The sequence below is a fragment of the Nannospalax galili genome, unplaced genomic scaffold (assembly GCF_000622305.1).
Source record: "Nannospalax galili isolate Female #2095 unplaced genomic scaffold, S.galili_v1.0 scaffold315, whole genome shotgun sequence".
NCBI classification, from domain to species: Eukaryota; Metazoa; Chordata; class Mammalia; order Rodentia; family Spalacidae; genus Nannospalax; species Nannospalax galili.
The window spans coordinates 1,558,515-1,578,854 of NW_008336851.1; the positions used below are offsets into that span (position 1 = coordinate 1,558,515).

At 42.1% G+C, this 20,340-nt stretch overlaps 1 protein-coding gene across 7 annotated transcripts in view; it reads left to right on the top strand.

Annotated features, from left to right (window-relative positions):
- The window catches only part of Map3k13 (mitogen-activated protein kinase kinase kinase 13), a 177,926-nt gene that overhangs the window by 114,501 nt on the left and 43,085 nt on the right, over positions 1 to 20,340 (top strand). For all 7 annotated transcript variants that reach the window (XM_029562655.1, XM_029562656.1, XM_029562653.1 and 4 more), the window contains one exon: positions 13,605 to 14,157. In XM_029562655.1, coding sequence (XP_029418515.1) covers positions 13,689 to 14,157 — 469 coding nt within the window. In that variant the 5' untranslated portion in view covers positions 13,605 to 13,688. The remainder of the gene's footprint in view (positions 1 to 13,604; positions 14,158 to 20,340) is intronic.

Genomic DNA, 20,340 nt, shown 5'->3' on the forward strand with positions numbered 1-20,340 from the left:
GGAGGAGGAGGGAAGGGGAAGGGAAGGGAGGAGGAGGAGGGAAGGGAAAGGGAGGGAAGACACTAGGCTTTACCAGGTGTTTGCCATATACTTGAGAGGGGGAAGGCCTGTATTTCCAAATATGTGTTTGAAGAAATACATGTATGCATCTTATTTTTAAAAATATTCTTTTATTTCTTATTTTTACTTTATGTGTATGAGTGTGTACGTGCACCATGTCATGCAAGGCCCTTGGAGGTCAGAAGAGAGTGTTGGATCCCCTGGAACTGGAATAACAGATAGTTGTTAGCTGCCATGTGGGTGCTGGGAATCCAACCCAGGTCCTCTGCAAGAGTAGCCGGTGCTCTTAACCTCTGAACTATCTCTCCAGGCCCTTTTTTCAGATATTTTAGATGAGTTTAGTTGGTTTTAGTCTGCTTATGGCAATTCAGATTTTTGTCAGAAAACACTGTGTTCTAGAGTAATAATTATAGTAATATATATATTAGTTGTTAAAAGTCTATAGAAATTATGGATAAATTATTGTTTTGGCAAAAAAAAAACATGTTTATCCACTGACTTAGCATCTTTCTTTATTCACTTAAAAACCTATCTTAAATTTGCTTTAACATTTTAATTTGCAGGACTAATATTCAGAACATCACTATGATGACTTGTCTTCCTGTAATTTTTACTTTCGGCATTTAGAGGCCCATTTACTAGGGAGTTGTGTCCTGATAAACCCATTGAAATGTTATTGGAAATATTGTAAGTCAAAAATGCTGGGAGTGGGTCATCCCAGCACTCAGGAGGCCAAAGCAGGAAGATCAAAGGTGTGAGGCCAGCAGTTTCAGGCCAGCCTGAGCTACATACAAAGACCCTTTATAAAATCTATATGCATGCATATACATATCTATACATATATATGTCAGAGACTGGTAAGTACTGAACCAACTTTTTTGAAGGCATGATTATAGTGTGAAACAGAGAAGGTGATGAGGTTGGTCAGTGGGTTTGGTTGGTGCAGTTATCATTGTGGGGGGTAAAGGGCATTGTAAACTGCTATGATTTTCAGAATTGAAGTTTCATACTTATACTTCACAATTTTTTATTAATTTTTTTAAAAGTTCAAACAAACATCTTGGTGACAGACTTGTATCCTGGAAAGATTATTTTATATTATTACAATATATGATAAGTAACTCATTCCAGTTTTTAAATGGGATTGATTGTCCCTATTACCAAAAGTTCTTTCATGCTGTCAAGGCTGCTATATAAATTTTAGAAAACTGACAGGTTAAGATAGCACTCCCACATGCATACACAGTGCATGTGTGCATGCATACACACACACGCACACACAAATAAATGTAATTAAAAAATTTTTTAAACATGGGGGTGGATCTGAAAGGAGTTACTGGGGTGAATATGATCAAAATACACTATGCATGTATGAATTTCTCAAAATGTAATTAACAAAAAGTGTTAAAAGAAATATGTAAGACAACATCAGAAGAAGATTAGTTGTGAAGGGTTAATCATTAATCAGTAATTCTCATAGAAATAATGCTTGATTTAAAATTTTGCTCAATTTTGATCATAGAAGATTTTATTAGTGGGGTCTAAGTTTTCCAAAATTGTGATTTCCTTGTATTCATTATAGAAAAATAAAAATGTGATCTTAATAGCATTATCTTCTATTTATAACATGGAGAAAATGTTATAATAAAATCTGAGACTGCGAGCCATTGACCACCTTACCTCTTCCTTCTTTCACTCTGTGCTGCATCCTGGGATATTGGCATAAAGCCAAGGTAATTTCCAAAATTTGGCCGTCCCTGCCAAGCGTGCAGCTGCTGCTATCTCCAGCCCTTGCCTCTTCATTTTACACAAACCACTTCTCCTCTTTGAAGCTCAAATTTTCACAGGGCAGAGGAAGTGTGCCTTGAGGACAGATAGGAATACCTCCTCATGCTCCTGCAGAACCCACTGGAAAGGGAGCAGCCGCAGACTCCCCACAGTATGTGCAAGGTAGAAGAGTGACCGTCCGACCTCGCTCTTCGCCCCTTTCACATTCCCTATCTTTTCCCAATTTGCTTCTTAGAGTTTAGAAATCTTGCCTTATTTCCTCCTCTCCTAATAAATATTAGCTTTGATTTTTTCATGAAGTCAAAGAACCACACAGTCAGTTGCCAGGAAGGTACCCAAGCCAAACTTGGACAGGGAGAGGGGCACTAAGTATAAAGGCCAAAGACCCTGAGAAGAGTTGGGTTGCTTGCTTTCCCCTCTGTTTCTGCTTGCCAGCTTCTTCGCTTCTCGGTGGCAGCAGGTGGGTGTACATAAAACACAGGTAAAATTTAGACACTTTTCTCTTCCTACACTCTGAAATGTAGAGGCAGCTCTGATCACATTTGAATATAGTCATGGGGATGACTGTACATTCCCTTTGTTCTGCTCTCGGTTGCCCTTTGTTCGTGCATGTTGGAGTTGATATTCTTTGGGAGCCTGAAGGGAGCTTCCTGCTACCTCTCGATCCATGCTGGGCCTCTGTCTGGTTTGGGTTTGCATAGGTCTTGTGCATGTTGTCATAAGTGCGGTGGGAAGGAATCAAGCTTATACGTCAACTTATAGGAGCCACATCAAATAGAAACTGCAACCAGGGTTTCTAAGAGCTTAAACTGTTATTAGTTGTGAAACTTGCTATGATGGGAATATTTAGACCAGGAAATCAGCAAACACTACAAATCAAATGGTTTTTGAGAGCTGATGAACTAGTACATTGCTGATTATACAAATGGAACCATAACTTATAAATACACTGTCCATTTATAATTAAAAATAATAAATGGTGGGCTGGAGAGAAGACTCAGCAGTTAAGAGCACTGGCTGCTCTTGCAGAGGACCTGGGTTTGATTCCCAGCACCCACATGGTGGCTAACGATCATCTGTAACTCCAGTTTTAGGGGGTCCAATGCCCTCTTCTGACCTCCATGAGCACTGCATGACATGGGTGCACTTACATACATGCAAGCAATATACTCATACACATAAAATAAAATAAAAAGAATAAATAAAAAATTACAATGGTAACACTAACGTTCTGTAGCCACAGAACATAGTCTAGTGCATAATACTGTCCCAATATATACTTAATAAATGCATCTAAAACTGCTGTTTCTAGGGGCTGGAGAGATTGGCTCAGCAGTCAAGTGTACTGGTTGCTCTTGCAGAGGACCAAGAACCCACATACCTAACATACCTAACTCCAGTTCCAGGGGATCTGATGCCCTCTTTTGGCCTCTGTGGGCATCGCACGCACAAGTATACATACATGCATGTAAAACACTCATATGCATAAAATAAAAAGAAATAAAACCAGGTTTTTTTTAATTTAAAAAGCCTGCTCTGAGATAAGCCCAACCTTTTTAAAAATATCTCTCCTCATAATGTCTTTTTAAAACCAGAGACCACAAATAAAAACCTAGTTTAGTTGCAGGACACACAGCAGGTCTTCTCTCTAGATCCACAAGTGAGCTAATTACCTCCTTGTCAGACCTTCGCCTCTTCTAGGTACATCAGTTACTGACATTGTCCATTCAGCAATTATCCTAAGTCAGTTACTTGAGAACCCTGCCTCTTGCCCTTTTCCTCACCTACCCTGAGTCTAGACAACTTACCAATTCTTCCTCGTAAATCAGTCCTATCTAGATTTTCATTGTATCCAATACCTGATAAGAAGTAACTTAAGGGAAAACGGGTTTATTTTGGCTAATGGTTCAGGGGAGATGCTCCATCATGGCTGAGAGGACCTGTCTATGGTGGTGGGAGGGAGGCTGCTTGCTCCCATGTTGGCAGATTGGGAAACAAAGGAAGGAGGATGCTGATGCTCTACTGGCTTTCTCCTTTCCCCCTTTTTATTCAGTCTGGAATCCCAGCCCATGGAATGGCGTCATCCTCACCCGTGAAGCATCATTTCCCTTCAGTCTGTCCTCTCTGGAAATACCAAACTGACAGAGCCAAATGTTTGCATCACTAATGTTCTAAGTATTTATTTACCCAGTCAAGGGGCAATCAAAATTAACCACAGGGGGTGGAGGAGACAGCTTAGTCAATAAAGAGCTCGCCTGCCACACAGCATTGGGGCCGGAGTTTGATCCTCAGCACCTGTGTCAAAAGTTAGGTGTGGTGGTACCTGCTTTTAATCCCAGTGCTGGGGAGGCAGAGACAGGCAGATCCCTGGGCTGGCTGGTCAGCTAGCCTAGCCTAATCAGCAAACTCTAGGTCCTCATGAGAAACCCTGTCTCAAAAAACAAGGTGGACGGTGCCTGAGGAATGACTCCAGAGCTTTTCCCCTGGCCTCCACACACATGTTCACATGCACGCACATTTATCTGCACACATAGGAGGACCCCTCCCCCTGCCCACACGCGCAGAGTAAATTTTTTAACAAATTAACCATGGTGCCATCTTCATTGCTGCTGCTGCTAGAACCTCATTTTCCTTTTTGAACTCTGCCTCCTAATTGGACTTTTGGTTTTTCTCTTTCAATCCAACTTCTACTTCTGTTGATGTGATTTTAATTTACAAGTCGACCATTTCACTCCAGTGCTTAAATTCCTTGATGGCCCTCTTTTGTCTTATAGCTAAAACCCAAAAGGCTTAGTTTGTCATATACGAGGTTCACCGTTATCCGGCCTTCATTTACTTTTTCCAGAGTTGTCTCATGTGCTCCCCAAACCTACCTGGAATGTGGAATCTTTCTTTTCTTATAAACAACTCAAAACAAAGTTCCTTCCATGACCTCTCTAGATGTATTTGATGGTATCTTTCACTCCCACAGCACCTTGTATATCTTTGTACCATACTCACCATGTGGTTATTTATTGGGCTTTCTCTTTAGACTGTAAGCTCTTAAAGGGTAGGAACCTATATACCATTTATTAATGCCTAACGTGTAACATGTAACAGATCAGTATGGGTTTGAATGAGAGTTCAAAAGATAGGATATTTTTACTGATTCACGGGTTATTAACTATTCATAGGATATGGAAAATTTTTTTAAAGGGACTTAAAATTTGGTAGTGAAACAAAAAATAATAAAAGAGCCAAACTTTATCCATAATCCCCAACATAGGATAATACAGACCTTCATCACTATTCTAGTTTGTTTCTTCATTGCTCTGACAAAACACTGACCAATACCAATTTGGGGAGGAAAGGGTTTATTCGACTTAAATCTCCCAGGATGCCCAAGGTAGCAACTCAGGGCAGGAACTGGAGGCAGGGGCTGGAGCACAGGTCATGGAAGAACACTGCTTACTGGCTTGCTCCCCGGTCCACGCTCAACCTGCTCTCTTAAATAATACAGGGCTACTTTCCCAGGGGTGGCACCACCCACAGTGGGCTGGGCCCTCCCACATCACTCAACAATCAAGAAAATGTCCCCACAGACATGGCCACAGGCCACTTCAATGGAAGAAATCACCTAGATGAAGCTCTCTCAACCCAGGTGTGTCAAGTTGACAACTAAAACTATCCAGCACAATCATCTTCAAGATAAAACCCAAAGCTCCCTATAATCTAGTCCCAGTCTATTCTTTAGAATCTTCCCCTGTGCACATACATGGAACCTACATTCCAGCCACTTTGAATTTCTCATCTATCCTACAGTCTTTTATCCCTACCTTGATCCATGCTTTCCCCTACTGATGGAGGAAACAGCTCTTTCCTCAAAGGAAAAATTGATCAAAGGTACTTTGTTCTGGAGTCAAATATGAGTGACCATGCTTCAAGAACACAGATTTAGGCTACTCCAAATTCCATGGCCCAATGTGAAAACCATTTCGTGAAGTTTTTATAGTAACGAAACAAATTTATAAATCAAGTCACTTTTCAAATTCATTGGTGGAAATATTAGGTTGGGGAGTTGCAGCAAACCTCTGTTTCAGGCCTCGGATGCTATCTGATGACACTCTTAGCTTTGGGGTTGGTGAAAGCCAGGAATCTGTTCATACATTTCACAGGATTTTCTCTTTTGGGGGGAGGGGTTTCTTTTTGAGACAGGGTCTCCCTGTAGCCCCAGCTGGCCTGGAACTCGCTTTGTAGACCAGGCTGCCCTTGAACTCACGGAGATCCGCCTCTGCCTCTAAAGGAGTGTGCCACAATGCCCGGCTTCAAAGGCTTTTCTTAATAGTCACAAAGATGATACATTACACACAGAAGCAGGAAAAAAATGTGTACCAAGGGAGCTAAAGATAGACCAAGATAATGTGGCTCTGTGTAAACAGGTCTGCTGTTGTCACATAGCAAAAACCAGGAACTGAGTCCTAGGACAGCTTAAGGAACTTTTGGCAATTGATGATTGATGGGACTCTTTGTAGGTTAACCAGGCTCCAGTGGATGGACCCATACTGAAGGACATTTGGAAACACTAACTAGACTCTATAGGCTTTACTTTATATATAAAGTAAATGCACACACACACACACACACACACACACACACACATATATGCATTAAATTGGGCGGGGATCAGTAAGGGGCAATGCAGACAGGGGAGGAGATCTAAATATCACCAAATTATATTGTATGCATAAATTCAATAAAAAAAGGAATTGAATCTTTAAGCTGTTACGTTCTGAGAGCCAGCAATCTGAGAAGACAGGGTTAGCCTCCAAAAGATCTGTCTTCATCTCCTCTTCAGCCAGCAGATTATGTAGTGAGGAAAAACAGTCAGCATTCCGGTGTTTAGTCTGCCCCCCTGATCGAGCAGTCAGTCTTGTCTCTGAGATTTGTGGTAGTGGTGCTTTTCTCCTAGCTTCCTCCATGTAGCAGGGGGAGTGTTCCAAGGCCACTGTGTCTTGCATTCCTTGTGGACTGGTCTTTTGGATGACATCTAGATTGAAAATCAACTCAAAGCAAACCATTAGCAGTATATGGTAGATTCCTTCCTACCAAATGAAGTACAAATGTGCTCTTACAATATAGAATACACAGTGCCCTATCATCTGGACCTGCAGTATTCCAATGTCTCACATCATTGACTTCTTAATCAGTCAGTCAGCCTTTGTAGGCTCGGCTTCTTTTCTGGAGCTTTCATTCATACACCCCACAGCCCTCGTACACTCTCTGTCTTCGTTCACTCATGCTTTTCTCGCCCATTAAGTTCCTATACGTACTTCATATGGAGCAGAACTTGGCACCTTTGAACACCTATCCCCAGATTATTGCCTTTCTTTGGTGCTTCCACAGCACTTGTTTGATTCATAATAAGCAGTGAACCTTTGATCTTTAGGGTTCTAGCGTCTCAGTTCTGCAACATAAACTCATCTCTGTACTCTTGCCTCTATCACATTCTAGAAGCTTACTGGGGTGTCAGGTTGCTATGGATCATAGGTTTGAGGCTAAAGCTATAGCATGGAGTCCAACTGAAGAGACAAAAGAGCAGGCTGAGGTCCAGAAGAAGGAACAAGTGGGCAGATAGGTGGCAGTTCCAGATGGGTGAGCAGGTGGGTGGATAGGTGGCAGGTCCAGATGGATGAGCAGGTAGGCGGATAGGTGGCAGGTCCAGATGGGTGAGCAGGTGGGTAGGTGGCAGGTCCAGATGGATGAGCAGGTGGGCTGATAGGTGGCAGGTCCAGATGGGTGAGCAGGTGGGCGGATAGATGGCAGGTCCAGATGGGTGAGCAGGTGGGCTGATAGGTGGCAGGTCCAGATGGATGAGCAGGTGGGCTGATAGGTGGCAGGTCCAGATGGGTGAGCAGGTGGTCCGATAGGTGGTAGGTCCAGGTGGGTGAGCAGGTGGGCGGATAGGTGGCAGGTCCAGCAGTTGAGTAGACTTAGTCAACAAACCAAGCCTAGCTGACGCCTCAGGCATAAGTCTGGGAATTCTCTGCTTATCAGTCTTTGAGGCACACACCACAGCTGGTGTCAGATGACCGGTTTGTGGGTGTGTTGCCATCACAGTGTTCAGTGGCCACTACTTTATGGGGTCAAGGTGAGAGGGTTACACCATTTTCTTGGTCTGCTATGTCTAATAAGGTCTTGGGCCTGGTTTCCTTCATATGATATGATTTGAATATGTCCAGGTGTCTCTCATAGTCTCAAGTGACCCCAATAAATTTATAGGTGAATACTGTTCTACTCCCAGCAGAAAGTCATTCATCAGTCAGTGCTACATGGGTCGTGCCTGACAGATGGCAGTGTTTGCAAGTCCACCAGAGCACAATCATCGCCCACCCTCAAAATGGAATCAAAAGCTGCTTACATGATGGAGCCTCCTGGGGCAATACACAGCCTGAAAACCACTGTTTTATACATACAATGGGGAGTTAGGGTAGAGCCTAAGCTCAAAATCAGACTTGCTCACTCAAAGTCAGGCTTGTTTTAGCCTGTCTCCCTGGCTCTAAAATACTGTTTTGTTTTGTTTTGTTTTGCTTTGTTGAGACAGAGTCTCACATGGCCCAGGCTGACCTTAAATTCCTTACATTGCTAAAGCTGGTTTTGAACTCCTGATCCTCTTTCCTCCACCTCCCAAGTGCTGAGTTTACAGGCATGCACCACCATGTCTGGCTCTGTTTCTAATTGTTGTAGTCTATTGACCAACCTGTCTCTATCTCTCCCTTCCCTATACTCTCCCAACCTCTGGTAACCAGTGTGTTACAAGAATTGTTAGGGTCACAACCTGTGTTCTGGAACTCCTAACAAGCAACATTCAGCCAACTGTCTTCAATAAACCAATTAAAGATACAAATTAGTAGTGAAAGACAAAAGAAGGTGCTGTATTCCATGCGGCCACGTTGGGAAGAGAGACCAAGCAGTCCAGTGCACTACCCCCTTGCCTCCCCAAGTCTGCCTTCGGGGTCCTGACATCAGGTTTAGGTTTAAGCTGAGGGCCATGGTTATGCACAGCTCAGCAGTGTCAGCCCTACCCATCACTAACCCATCACTGCCTCAGCTTTGGTTTCCTCTGCAAGGTGGCCTGACAAGTTGTAAATAGCCTTCTGGGAGACAATTCCCCTCTGGCTGCTCCAAGGCTTCAACCTTTTTCTTCTCTCAGCATGAAAATTCTAATTTCTTGGGGTCCATTGTTTCATAGTCTGATAGCCAAAGTGAGGGCCAAGTGTATTTTATAATATCCTCATCCCTAGCAGGCTGGTTGTGAGTATTCTGCTCCCAGTTTTAGAAGGAAAAAAAAGATTTATTTATTTATTTATTGTATGTACATGTACCTGTGTGAGTTTTACGTGCTATGGAGGTGACTGCAGAGGCTGGAATTAGAGGCAGATGTGAGCCATCTGATATGGGTGCTGGGAACCAAACCGGGGTCCTCTGAAAGAACACCCAGTGCTCTTAAGCCCTGAGCCGTGTCTCTAGGCCCCCTCTACTCTTGATTTTTACAAGATTATTTCTTTTAGATTGTACATATGCTTGAGATCATATAGTATTTTTGATGTAATATCTTTGAGGGCCACAGAGCCTTTCTTGGCTCTAATAAGCTTAACCCAGGGTACAGCACGATCAACAGTCAGCATGTGAATGGCAAGGGGGCAGAGACCAAGCTCTACCTGATCACCCTCAGAAGCCTAAGGAGTTCTCTTAGAATTTTAGGGATCTTGATGCAGGCTAATCCAGGATTTGTGGCTTTGATGCTGAAAAATATAAGACTAGTCAGAGAAATGGGGCAAATTGGAAATTTGGGTTAAGAGAAAGAGGCACTTCCTGAGTTCATCACTCTCAAGTCCAGCCTTGGCAGACAAAAGAAAAATGAGGAGGAGCCCAATGGAAGCTCTCATCAAGAAATTCCAATGGACTCTGATATGAACATTTGAAATTTGCTCTGTTCTGACTTTTTTCTGGTTCCCTATCTAGAACTTGTAATGCTAACTACTCTTGCCTTTACTTCTCCTTCAAATCCCCTATTCACCAGTCAAGGACTTTATTTTCTCCCTACAGATAAGAGTTATGCAATTTGGGAGTCCTTTAGATAGACCCACCGAAGGGGTACTCCAAATGCCACAGCATGGAAGAAGCCAGAGCGGTTTGCATCCGGATTCCTTATTGGCAATTTGAGTAACTCCTTCAGAGGATGGTGTGATAAGAATAGGAGGTAGGAATTGTCTTGGCAGTTAGGGTAAAAAGACCCCAAAGAAAAGTAGCCAGTTTCTTGGCTAAAAATCAAAATGTCCTTGGGCTTCTTAACAACATACTCTGTTCCAAAAGCCAAAAATGCCAAAAGTATTTGGGAGCTCTTATCTAATCCCTAAAAGATTTTAGGGATTCAGAGGGGGGAATATTAGAGTAGCAAAATGCCCCATTAAAATAAAGAGTACACAAAGTTGTTCAGGAAAAAGTGATGGGGACATATGGGAGGAGTGGGAGGGGAGGGAGCGGGCATGGATTTCATCAAAACACCTTATATGCATGTATGAAATTCTCAATAAATTTTTTAAGTTATAAAAAAGAGAGAAAGAAGCACTGAAGAAAGTAAGGCGCATTCAAATGGGGATCCATGCATCCCAGGGGAGAGCAGAGGAAGGGAGTCAGACATCCAAGTGTAGACACAGGCTCCTCAAGGGAGAGTCAGTTAATTGTCTTTGTATTAACCTTGTATAGCATTTTGGTGGCTCTCAAGTTACATCTCAAAAGGTTACTAAGAAACATTTTTTCTTTTATTTTTTTTCTCTTTTGATAAGTAAGATAAATAAGGTCGGCCCAGAGATGCCTTGGATGGAGTTAGAAAGGGATTATCTAACCTCGTCTAGGGTTAGACAATGCTTAGATGGAGTTAGAAAGGGATTGTCTAACCTCGTCTAGGGTTAGACATGCTTAGATGGAGTTAGAAAGGGATTGTCTAACCCTTTCTAGGGTTTAGACAAGGGGTTTAGCACTTGTCCTTTCCCTAAATGGGGGCTCTAGTGAGATTCCTTGAGATCCGTAGGTTTATGCTGGGGATAAAAGAGCTTTAAGCAGTTGGTAATCATTCTGAAATTCTTTCTTCTCTGCTGGCAAAGTCCTCAACTAGATTCCAGGGCGAGGAGCTCCTGTTCCTTCTCATGTCCCCCAAATTTCTTCTGCCTTGAGTACCCATGGCTCTCAAATTCCTTATCTCACATCGATGAAGAATAAGAATATGAACAAAGGAGCAAAGTGAAAGCAAATTTATTAAGTAAACTCAAGAAAAACTCCCAGTGATTATCTGAGAGGGATGCTCCATGTTCAGCCCTGTATAGAGAATGAAGGAAGAACTATTGAGATTGACCATCCTTATTATTGTTTGTTTGTTTGTTTGTTTGTTTATTTGTTTATTTGTGTGTGCGTGTTTGTGTGTATGTATAGGCGCTTGTGTGCCACAGTGCATGTGTGATAGTCAGAGGACAACTTGGGGGAGTCACCTCTCTCCTCCCATCATATGGGTCCCAGAGATTGAACTTAGATCATCCATTAGGCCTGGTGGCAGGCACCTTTACCTGCTGAGTCATCATCTCACCAGCCCTGAGACTGATCATTCTTTGAGCACATCATAGATCAAATTGGGGTGAGCATCCCCAGAAAAAGAGGCAATCATGCATTGCTCATCCAGTCAGGGAGCAATCATGTACCATGGTCACTTTGTCCCCCTCCCCCAACTCATTTCACTCTTTTTGTAGCTATTGATTGAACCACATCCCTTTCTTGTTTGTGGGCTATGTGACTACCTTATGATTCAACATAGGCCCTTGCCCTCACTTCCTGGATGAGCTAAGTCCTGTCTCACTTCTTTTAGTGTGACTGGTTTATTTTCCTTAACACAGTATCTTTCAGTTCCATCCATGTTGTCACAAATGACAGCATATCATTCTTTTATGGCTTAACTGCATGCATGTGTGTAAGTGCACACGTATTGTTCAATGCTCTTGGAAGCCAGAAGAAGGCTTCAAATACCCTGGAACTGGAGCTATGACAATTTTTAGCTGCCATGTGGGTGCTGGGAATCAAACCCAGGTCCTCTGCAAGACCAACCAGTGCTCTTAACCACTGAGCCAGCTCTCTAGCCCCATACCATATTTTCTTTATTCATTCATCCACCGATGGACACTTTAGGTTTCCATTTCTTACGTCTAGTGCTGCAGTGAACATGGGAGTTTGGACGCCTCTTTCACAGACTGATTTCATATTCTTTAGACATATACCCAAAATCAGATTACTGGATCACATGGCAGTTCCATTTTTTATTTTTGAGCACCTACCACACTGCTTTTCACAAGGGCTATACAAATTTGCATTCCTGTCATGGTATAGGAGTTTTCTTTTCTACACATCTTGACCCACACTTGTTATCTCAGTGTGGTTTTGGTTTACCTGATAATTTGATGTTGAGGATTTTCCCATATACATGTTAGCTATTTGTCTTTTTTTGATAACTATCTAGTTAGCTGTATTGACTATTTAAAATCAGATTATGTTAATGCTGTTGAGTTGAATTCTGTATATGTTCTAGGTAGTAACCCTTATTGGATACATAGTTTGCAAATATTTCCTCCCATTCTGTGAGTTGTTTCTTCACTTTGATGTGCAAACACTTTTAGTTTAATACAATCTCATTTGCTTGTTTTTCACTTGTTTCCTGCTTTGAGAATCTTATCCTACTTTGAACAAAGTTATGATTGAACTTGTACAATCAGGCTAATCTAGAGCAAATCTGTGCTTTTAGAGATTCACTATCCCCCTCCAAATGTTTCTATTAGATAAACAGAAGCAAAGAATAAATGTAGAGAGTTGGATCTTAGTTGTATTGCCCTAGATTTGGTGTAAAACAATAGAAACAGTTATGGATCAGAAATTTGCCTGGTTACACACTTAAGACATTTATCCATATGAACTAATGAAGGCCTTAGAAAACGAAGTAATGCCCCAGTATATATGACACAAAAGCAAAGAGAAAAGGTGAGTTGCAACTGGAAAGGACAAACATGAACACAGAACAGCTTGGTTTCTCTTATGAAAATGGAAATATTTTTCTGGTTTAAAAGGTTATATAGAGAGATGGAGGCAGGAGGACCACATGATGCCCTGTCTCAAAACAGCAAAAACAGTCAAGAATAAAAAGTAATGCTAGCTGGGCATGGTGGCGCACGCCTTTAATCCCAGCACTCGGAAGGCAGAGGCAGGTGGATCCTTGTGAGTTCAAGGCCAGCCTGGTCTACATAGTGAGTTCAGGTCAGCTGGGGCTACAGGGAGCCCCTGTCCAAAAAAAAAAAAAAAAAAAAAAAAGAAAAGGGAATACTAAAATGGGAATAGTATGAAAACCACAATTTGGATCTCTCTCGAGTCTAACCATGTAAAGCTAGCTGTTATTAATTTTTCTATGTGTACCTCCAGTCTTTTTTCTTATGTGCTTATATATCCTTTAAATAAAATTTCAAGCCTGTATTATACATTAGTCTAACCTTTCTTCCTATTAATATGTCATAAACAGTTTCTCATGGTAGTGAATATAACATGATTTTTCATTGCTGCAATATATTCTATCATGTATAACAAACCTCTGTTTAACCTCCCCATTGTGTCAACGTTTTATTGTGCAGATATGCAACAGCCTGGATACTAAGGAAAGAGTGTCTCATGTCCTCCTCTTTTTCCCCCAGCTTTGGAACTCTCTCTTCCATCAGACCTCTGTTACTATAATCCTCTGAGTGTCATCTCAGGACCTTGGTCACCCTCATGGCACAATGGCCCACCCTCAGGAACACCAGAGCAGCTCTTCTCCACGCCTTCCCTTGAATGAAAACAGAGCCTTCAGTGGGTTACAAGGTGAACTTACAGCTATGGGGAACCACCCTTCACCGAAGCCCCTCGAGAACCAGCAGGAGAAGGTTGGGCAGACAGAGCTAACAGAGAACACGAACAGCCCCATCACTACAACAGTGCTGACCAGTGTAAGCGAAGATTCCAGGGACCAGTTTGAGAACAGTGTTCTTCAGCTGAGGGAACAGGATGAATCAGAGATGACTGTTTCTCCAGGGAACAGCAGCACTGTGGACAAAGGGAACACGGGCACAACTGAAGACGTCAAGATTCAGTTCAGCAGGTCAGGCAGTGGCAGTGGTGGGTTTCTGGAAGGACTATTTGGATGCCTGCGGCCTGTGTGGAACATCATTGGGAAGGCGTACTCCACTGATTACAAACTGCAGCAGCAAGGTAAGCCTTGGAAGATACTTTCTGCAGCACCATATCATCACGACCACAGCCACCATCACCTGTATGATCTTTAGCAAAGGGATAAATAATGAAGTCAGATGGCCATGCCATTTCAGTTCCCTATAGACTTTCTGAGTGGAAAAAAAATCATATTTGGGGTCTTTTTTAGTTTGAAGCAAAAATAGACTTTGTGGTCAACCAGTCCAATGGTATACAGAGTACATACATGAGATTTTAAAAAGAAATAGAACTACTGTTTATTTTATCTCATCACTTAAATTTTCTGTTTTCATGCATGTTTGAATATATTTAATATTTTAGTATGGATGTATAGATATATAATTTATGAATAATTCACATAATGGGTACATTTAAGTTTTTACTGATAATTTATATAGTCAAAAAGCCAAAGTTGGGCATTATGGTATGTGCTTATAGTCCCAGCTATTCAGGGACCAAGGCCAAAGGATTACTTGAGCTCAGTTGGAGGCCCATCCTAAGCAACATAGTGAGACCACCATCTGACAAACAGAAAATAAGTCTGATGGCCCACTGGACTAGCTCAAAACCAGACAGACACCACATGTTAATACCCCTTAAGATTACAGGACAAGCCAGACTTTTAATCCCAGCACTTGGGAGGCAGAGGCAGGCAGATCTCTGTGAGTTCAAGGCCAGCCTCATCTACATAGTGAGTTCCAGGACAGCTGGGGCTACAGGGAGACTCCGTCTCAAAAAGACAAAAAAAATAGTGAGTTTGAAATTTCTGTCATTGTGTAACATGTACATTCATGTATTCCAATCTGATGTAAAAGAAATAAATAATCTTGATGTTGTAAATAATTTTATACTCTAAAAGAACTTTTTTCTGAGAACAAATTTATGAAATTTGGAAATATAGTCAAGCTCCCCACCAAAAGTTAAAATCATCTGTCATCCTCATTTTGGGAAACTGGTGTTTTAAGACCATATCAAGGGGGCTGAGGAGACGGTTCAGTGATTAAGAGCACTGGCTGCTCTTGCAGAGGATCCAGGTTGGGTTCCCAGCATCCACATGGCAGCTAACAACCATCAGTAACTTTAGTTCTAGGGGAATCTGTCTCCCTCTTCTGACCTGGGCATTGCATGCACAGATTCCCTTACATGCATGCAGGCAATACACTCAAACACATAAAATTAAAATAATAGATAAAGTATTTTTTTAAAAGAGGATATCAGGATAAGTATGATGATTCATACCTAATCCTAGTGCTCAAGAGGCTGAAGGAGGAGAATTGTGAATTCAAAGCTATCTCAGTCTATAAAGTGAGTTGTAGACCAGACTGGACTGTATAATGAGACACTATCATAAAAGTAGAAGGGAGGAAGGAAAGAGGGAGGGAAGGAAGGAAGGAAGGAAGGAAGGAAGGAAGGAAGGAGGGAGGGAGGGAGGGAGGGAGGGAAGGAAGGAAGGAAAAAGGGAAGGAAGGAAGGAAGGAGGGAAGTGGGAAAAAATGAAAGCTCACTCTCAACTTAGATAGATAAAATGACAAACTAAAGCCATCTGCTAATGTTAAACTTTCAAGGAAGGAAGGAAGGAAGGAAGGAAGGAAGGAAGGAAGGAAGGAGTTGTCTCTGCTTCACAGCTTGATGTTTACAGAAGGCAGAGTATCCACTCCATCAGACCAAGTGCTGAGCAGCCGGTGCCTACCTCCCTGCACCTCTGCCCTGTGCCACAGGGCCCTGGGTTACACCTGCTGCAGAGAGTTTTTTTAATAGAGTCATGAGCCAAGCTTAGTACCTCATGCCAATAATATACCAGCTACTCAGGATCTTGAGGCAAGAAAATCGAAATTTAGGGTTCTCCTGAGCCATGATAATCATTTCAAGGCTAGCCTAGGCAAGTTAGTAAGACCCTTTCTCAGAATGAAAGACACAAAAGTGCTAGGGGTGTAGCTCAGTGGTACATCTCTTAAGTAATATGTCTAAGGCCTTGCGTCCAATCTCCAGTACTGGAAAAAAAAAAACTCCTTTTGCTGATTTTGCAACTTTCTTACTTCATGTTGTGAAGATTTAACATTTCTGAAATGTAACTCTTCATTATTTATTTATTATTGTTTTGGGCAGTGCTGGGAATCAAACCCAGGGCCTTGAATATGCTAGACAAGTACTCTACTAATGAGATATACTCCTGATCCCTTCAGCATCATTTTTATTGGTTGCCTAATATGTAACTACCTAAATATGCTGATAATTTATTTAAGTAATCCCTATGGCTTGACATTTGTTTGTATTTTTAGTGGTTATTGTTAAGGTTCAGATAGCCCCGCCCCCTCACCAACAGGGTCTGAAGGACTTCTCAAGCTCCTGAGAAAAGGGAACCGAGCTGATAAGCACCCTGGTCTTTGAAGTCAAAAGAAGCAGACTTTCTCCACTGTTTGGCCAACACAGCAGGTTTCCCCTTTGATCTCTAAAGAGGACAGGTTTTAACAGTCCCGCTCTCCCACCCCCACCCCCAACTTTAAAAAAAAAATACATCTTCCTGCTTTCTGCTAGAAGCAGAAGCCTCCCCCTTAAAAAGACCCCAGCTCACGACCCGGGTAGACATTTTCCCTGCCCTGAAGGGAATCTGTCCCATGTGTTCCTTTGCTAATAAACTCTATTCTGATGGAATTTTATGTGTCCTGGTGCTTTCTCCTGATCAACTGGATTCATCCATAGGCTACTGTTTATCTATCAGTTATGAATACATTACACTGAATGTGTATCTGTTCCTTTCTTACTTTTTTATTATTTATCTATTTATTTATGTGCCAGTATGTACATACTGGGGACTGGGGGTGGGGGGGGGCAGCAAATGGAGATCAGAGGACCACTTGCAGGAGTTGGTTCTTTCTGGCCATGTGAATCCAGGGGACTGAATTTGGTTGTTTGATTTGGTGGCAGGTGCCTTTATCTGCTGAGCTGTCATGCCAGCCATTATTTTTGCATGTATATTTGATGAGTCGTTGGATAATTTCCTAGAATAGTTGTGTTCCAAAATTTTTCTTTTCAGAAATATTTTTAGGGAGCCCAGTGTGGTGGTGAATAGGTGGAGGTCAAGGTCAGCCTGGTCTACATAGTGAGTTCCAGGCCACCTTGGAGACCTTGACTCAAAAGTAATAAATAAATAAACAAATAAATAAATAAATATTGTTCTTTTCAGTGAGATAGCTCAGTGTTTCAAGGTGCCTGTCCCCAAGCCTGATTTGGATGCTCAGAACCCACATGGGAAGAGAAAACCCACTCCCCACAAGTTATCATCTGATCTCCACATGCCCACCATGGAATGCATGTATGCAGAGCATACACAAATAAATAAATAAATAAGTAATAAATAAATAAATAATGTAAAAGAAATTGTTTTGAGGCCTGAAGATATAGCTCAGTAGTAGAATGCTTGCCTATATGCACAAGGCCTGGGGTATTTGTCTGTAAATATAAGGATACATATTTTGCACATAGTAAGAAATCACATTAGTCTAGCAATGTGAGAGATTTCCAGTTTTCTCTAAGATCTATGACCAGTCTGGCCATGTGTATTAGGTTATGTTACAGTACCACACTTGAGTTTCCTCCCTTTGAGTGGGCTTTTAGTCCACTCAGGTAGCTGTTGATTGCCCCCAAGATAAAAGTGCCACTACTGCTACACCAATGGGGTATGCTGTGCTGGCCATCGATGTGGTTATTTGGTCTTGAAGCTGGTTCTGGATCATCCGTTGATGTTTTCCCGTGGCACTTTCATAACATTCTCCAAAGCTATGAGAGCTCTCCTGCAGGGGAAGGGGCTTCCAGGTCAGTTGCAGCTCTATTTCTCCAAATCCTGTCTGACGTATGTTCTGTCTTCAGCAGTCGGGTCTTACCTTCAAGTTCTGGGAGGCCATCAGGGCTGTGGCAATAGCCCAAGTAATTCTGGGAGTCTCTTGGACCACCCTGACCAACAACTCAAAGGAAGTATCTCCTGTCTGGCACTGTTTTTTGTTATGTAGCCTTTAGCTATATACATGGACTCATGTAGAGATAATGTATGTATAATTTGTCAGTAGGTTGTTGGACTAATATGGTTCCCTCCGTTTTTTTTTAAACTATCTAGGCTTTATTTATCTCTCTCACTGTCTAACCCTTCCACCATGGTTTCCCCATTTAAAGTGCCCCCATTTTCCCCATTTCTCCCTTGACAATACCCTTCTATGGTCCCATCTCTCTTGAGTTCCTTCTTTCTCTTTACCCCCCAAGGTTTCTTGTTTAAGCCTCTCTCCCCCTCCCATTTAAATAACCCCATTTTAATCTATATCTCCCTTAGTAACACCTGTTTCCTACTGTTCTTCTCTCTCAGGTTCCTTCTTTTCCTTTATCTCCCTGTTTTGTTTCCATTATCCTGGTTCCTGTAGTTATGTCTGGATACATACTCACTTATCAGGGTTTGGTGCTAGGATCCACATATGAGGGAGAACATACAACTCTTTTTTTTTTTCCTGAGTCTGTGTTACTTCACTTAGTATAACAGTTTCTAGTTCCATCCATTTACCTGCAAATTTCATGATTTCATCTGTCCTAGTTTGTTCTTCATTGCTGTGACAAAACACTCAGACCACTACCAACTTGGGGAGGAAAGGGTTTATTTGTCTTAAATCTCCCGGGTCACAGTTCATCAGGGAGCCCAAGGTAGGAACTCAGGGCAGGAACCTGGAGGCAGGAGCTGGAGCACAAGCCATGGAGGAGCATTGCTTACTGGCTTACTCCCCTGGCCCCTGCTCAGCTGCTTTCTTATGCAACACAGGCCCACCTGCCCAGGGGTGGCACTACCCACAATGGGCTGGGCCCTCCCACATCACTCATCAAGAAGATGCCCCTCAGACGTGGCCACAGGCCAGTCCAATAGAGGTAATTCCCCAGTTGAGGCTCCCTCAACCCAGGTGTGTCAAGTTGACACTAAAGCTATCCAGCAGCATTTCCCTAATTACTAGTGATGTTGAACACTTTTTAAGATGCTTCTTAGCCTTCTTTATTTCTTCTTTTGAGAACTCTGTTCGGCTCCTTAGCCCATTTTTTTTAATTGGGTTACTTCCTTTCTTGATTCTTAGTTTTTTGAGTTCGTTATATATTCTGGATGTTAAACCTCTGTCAGATGTGACACTGGTGAAGATTTTCTCCCACTCCGTGGGTTTTTGCTTCACTTCCTTGGTTGCTTCTTTTTTGTTTGCTTGTTTTTGTTTTGTTTCATTAAATATTTTATTTATTATTTTTATTTTATGTATATGCATGTATTGCACCCATGTCATGCAATGCCTGCAGAGGACAGAAGAGGCTGTCAGATCCCCTGGAACTGGAGTTATGGACAGTTGTTAGCTGCCATGGGGGTGCTGGGATTCAAACCCAGGTCTTCTGCAAGCACAGCCAGTGTTCTTAGCTGTTGAGCCATCTCTCCAGCCCCATGTTCACTTCCTTGGTTGTTTATTTTGATATACAGAAGCTTTTTAGTTTAATGAGGTCCCATTTGTTGATTCTTGACCTTATTTCCTGAGCAATTGATGTCTGGTTTAGAAAATACTTTTCTACATCTATATCTTGTAGGTTGTTGCCAATGTTTTCTTCTAACAGTTTCAGAGTTTCAGGCTTCACATTGAGGTCTTTGATCCATTTGGAGTTGATTTTTGTGCAAGGCAAAAAGAAAGATAGAGGTTTAGTTTCTTTCATTCTTCTACAGGTGGAGATCCAGTTTTGCCAGCACCATTTGCTGAACATACTGTCTTTCCTTCAGTGAATGTTCTTGGCCCCTTTGTCAAATATCAGGTGACTGAGGTTGCATGTACTCATATTTGGGTCTTCAATTTTGTTCTATTGATAGCCGGGCCTATTTTTGTGCCAGTGCCATGTTGTTTTTATGACTATAGATCTGCAGTACAATTTAAAATCTGGTATAGTAATCCCCAAAGCACTGCTCTTAGTGCTCAGGGTTGCTTTGGCTATCTGAGGTCTTTTGTGCTTCCATATGAATCTTGGGGTGGTTTTTCCCAGTTCTGTGGAGTGTCATGGGGAATTTGATTGACATTGCATTGAATCTATATATGACTCTTGGTAGGATGGTCATTTTCACAATATTAATTCTTCCAATCCATGAGCATGGGAGGTCCTTCCATCTTCTGGTGTCTTCCTCAATCTCTT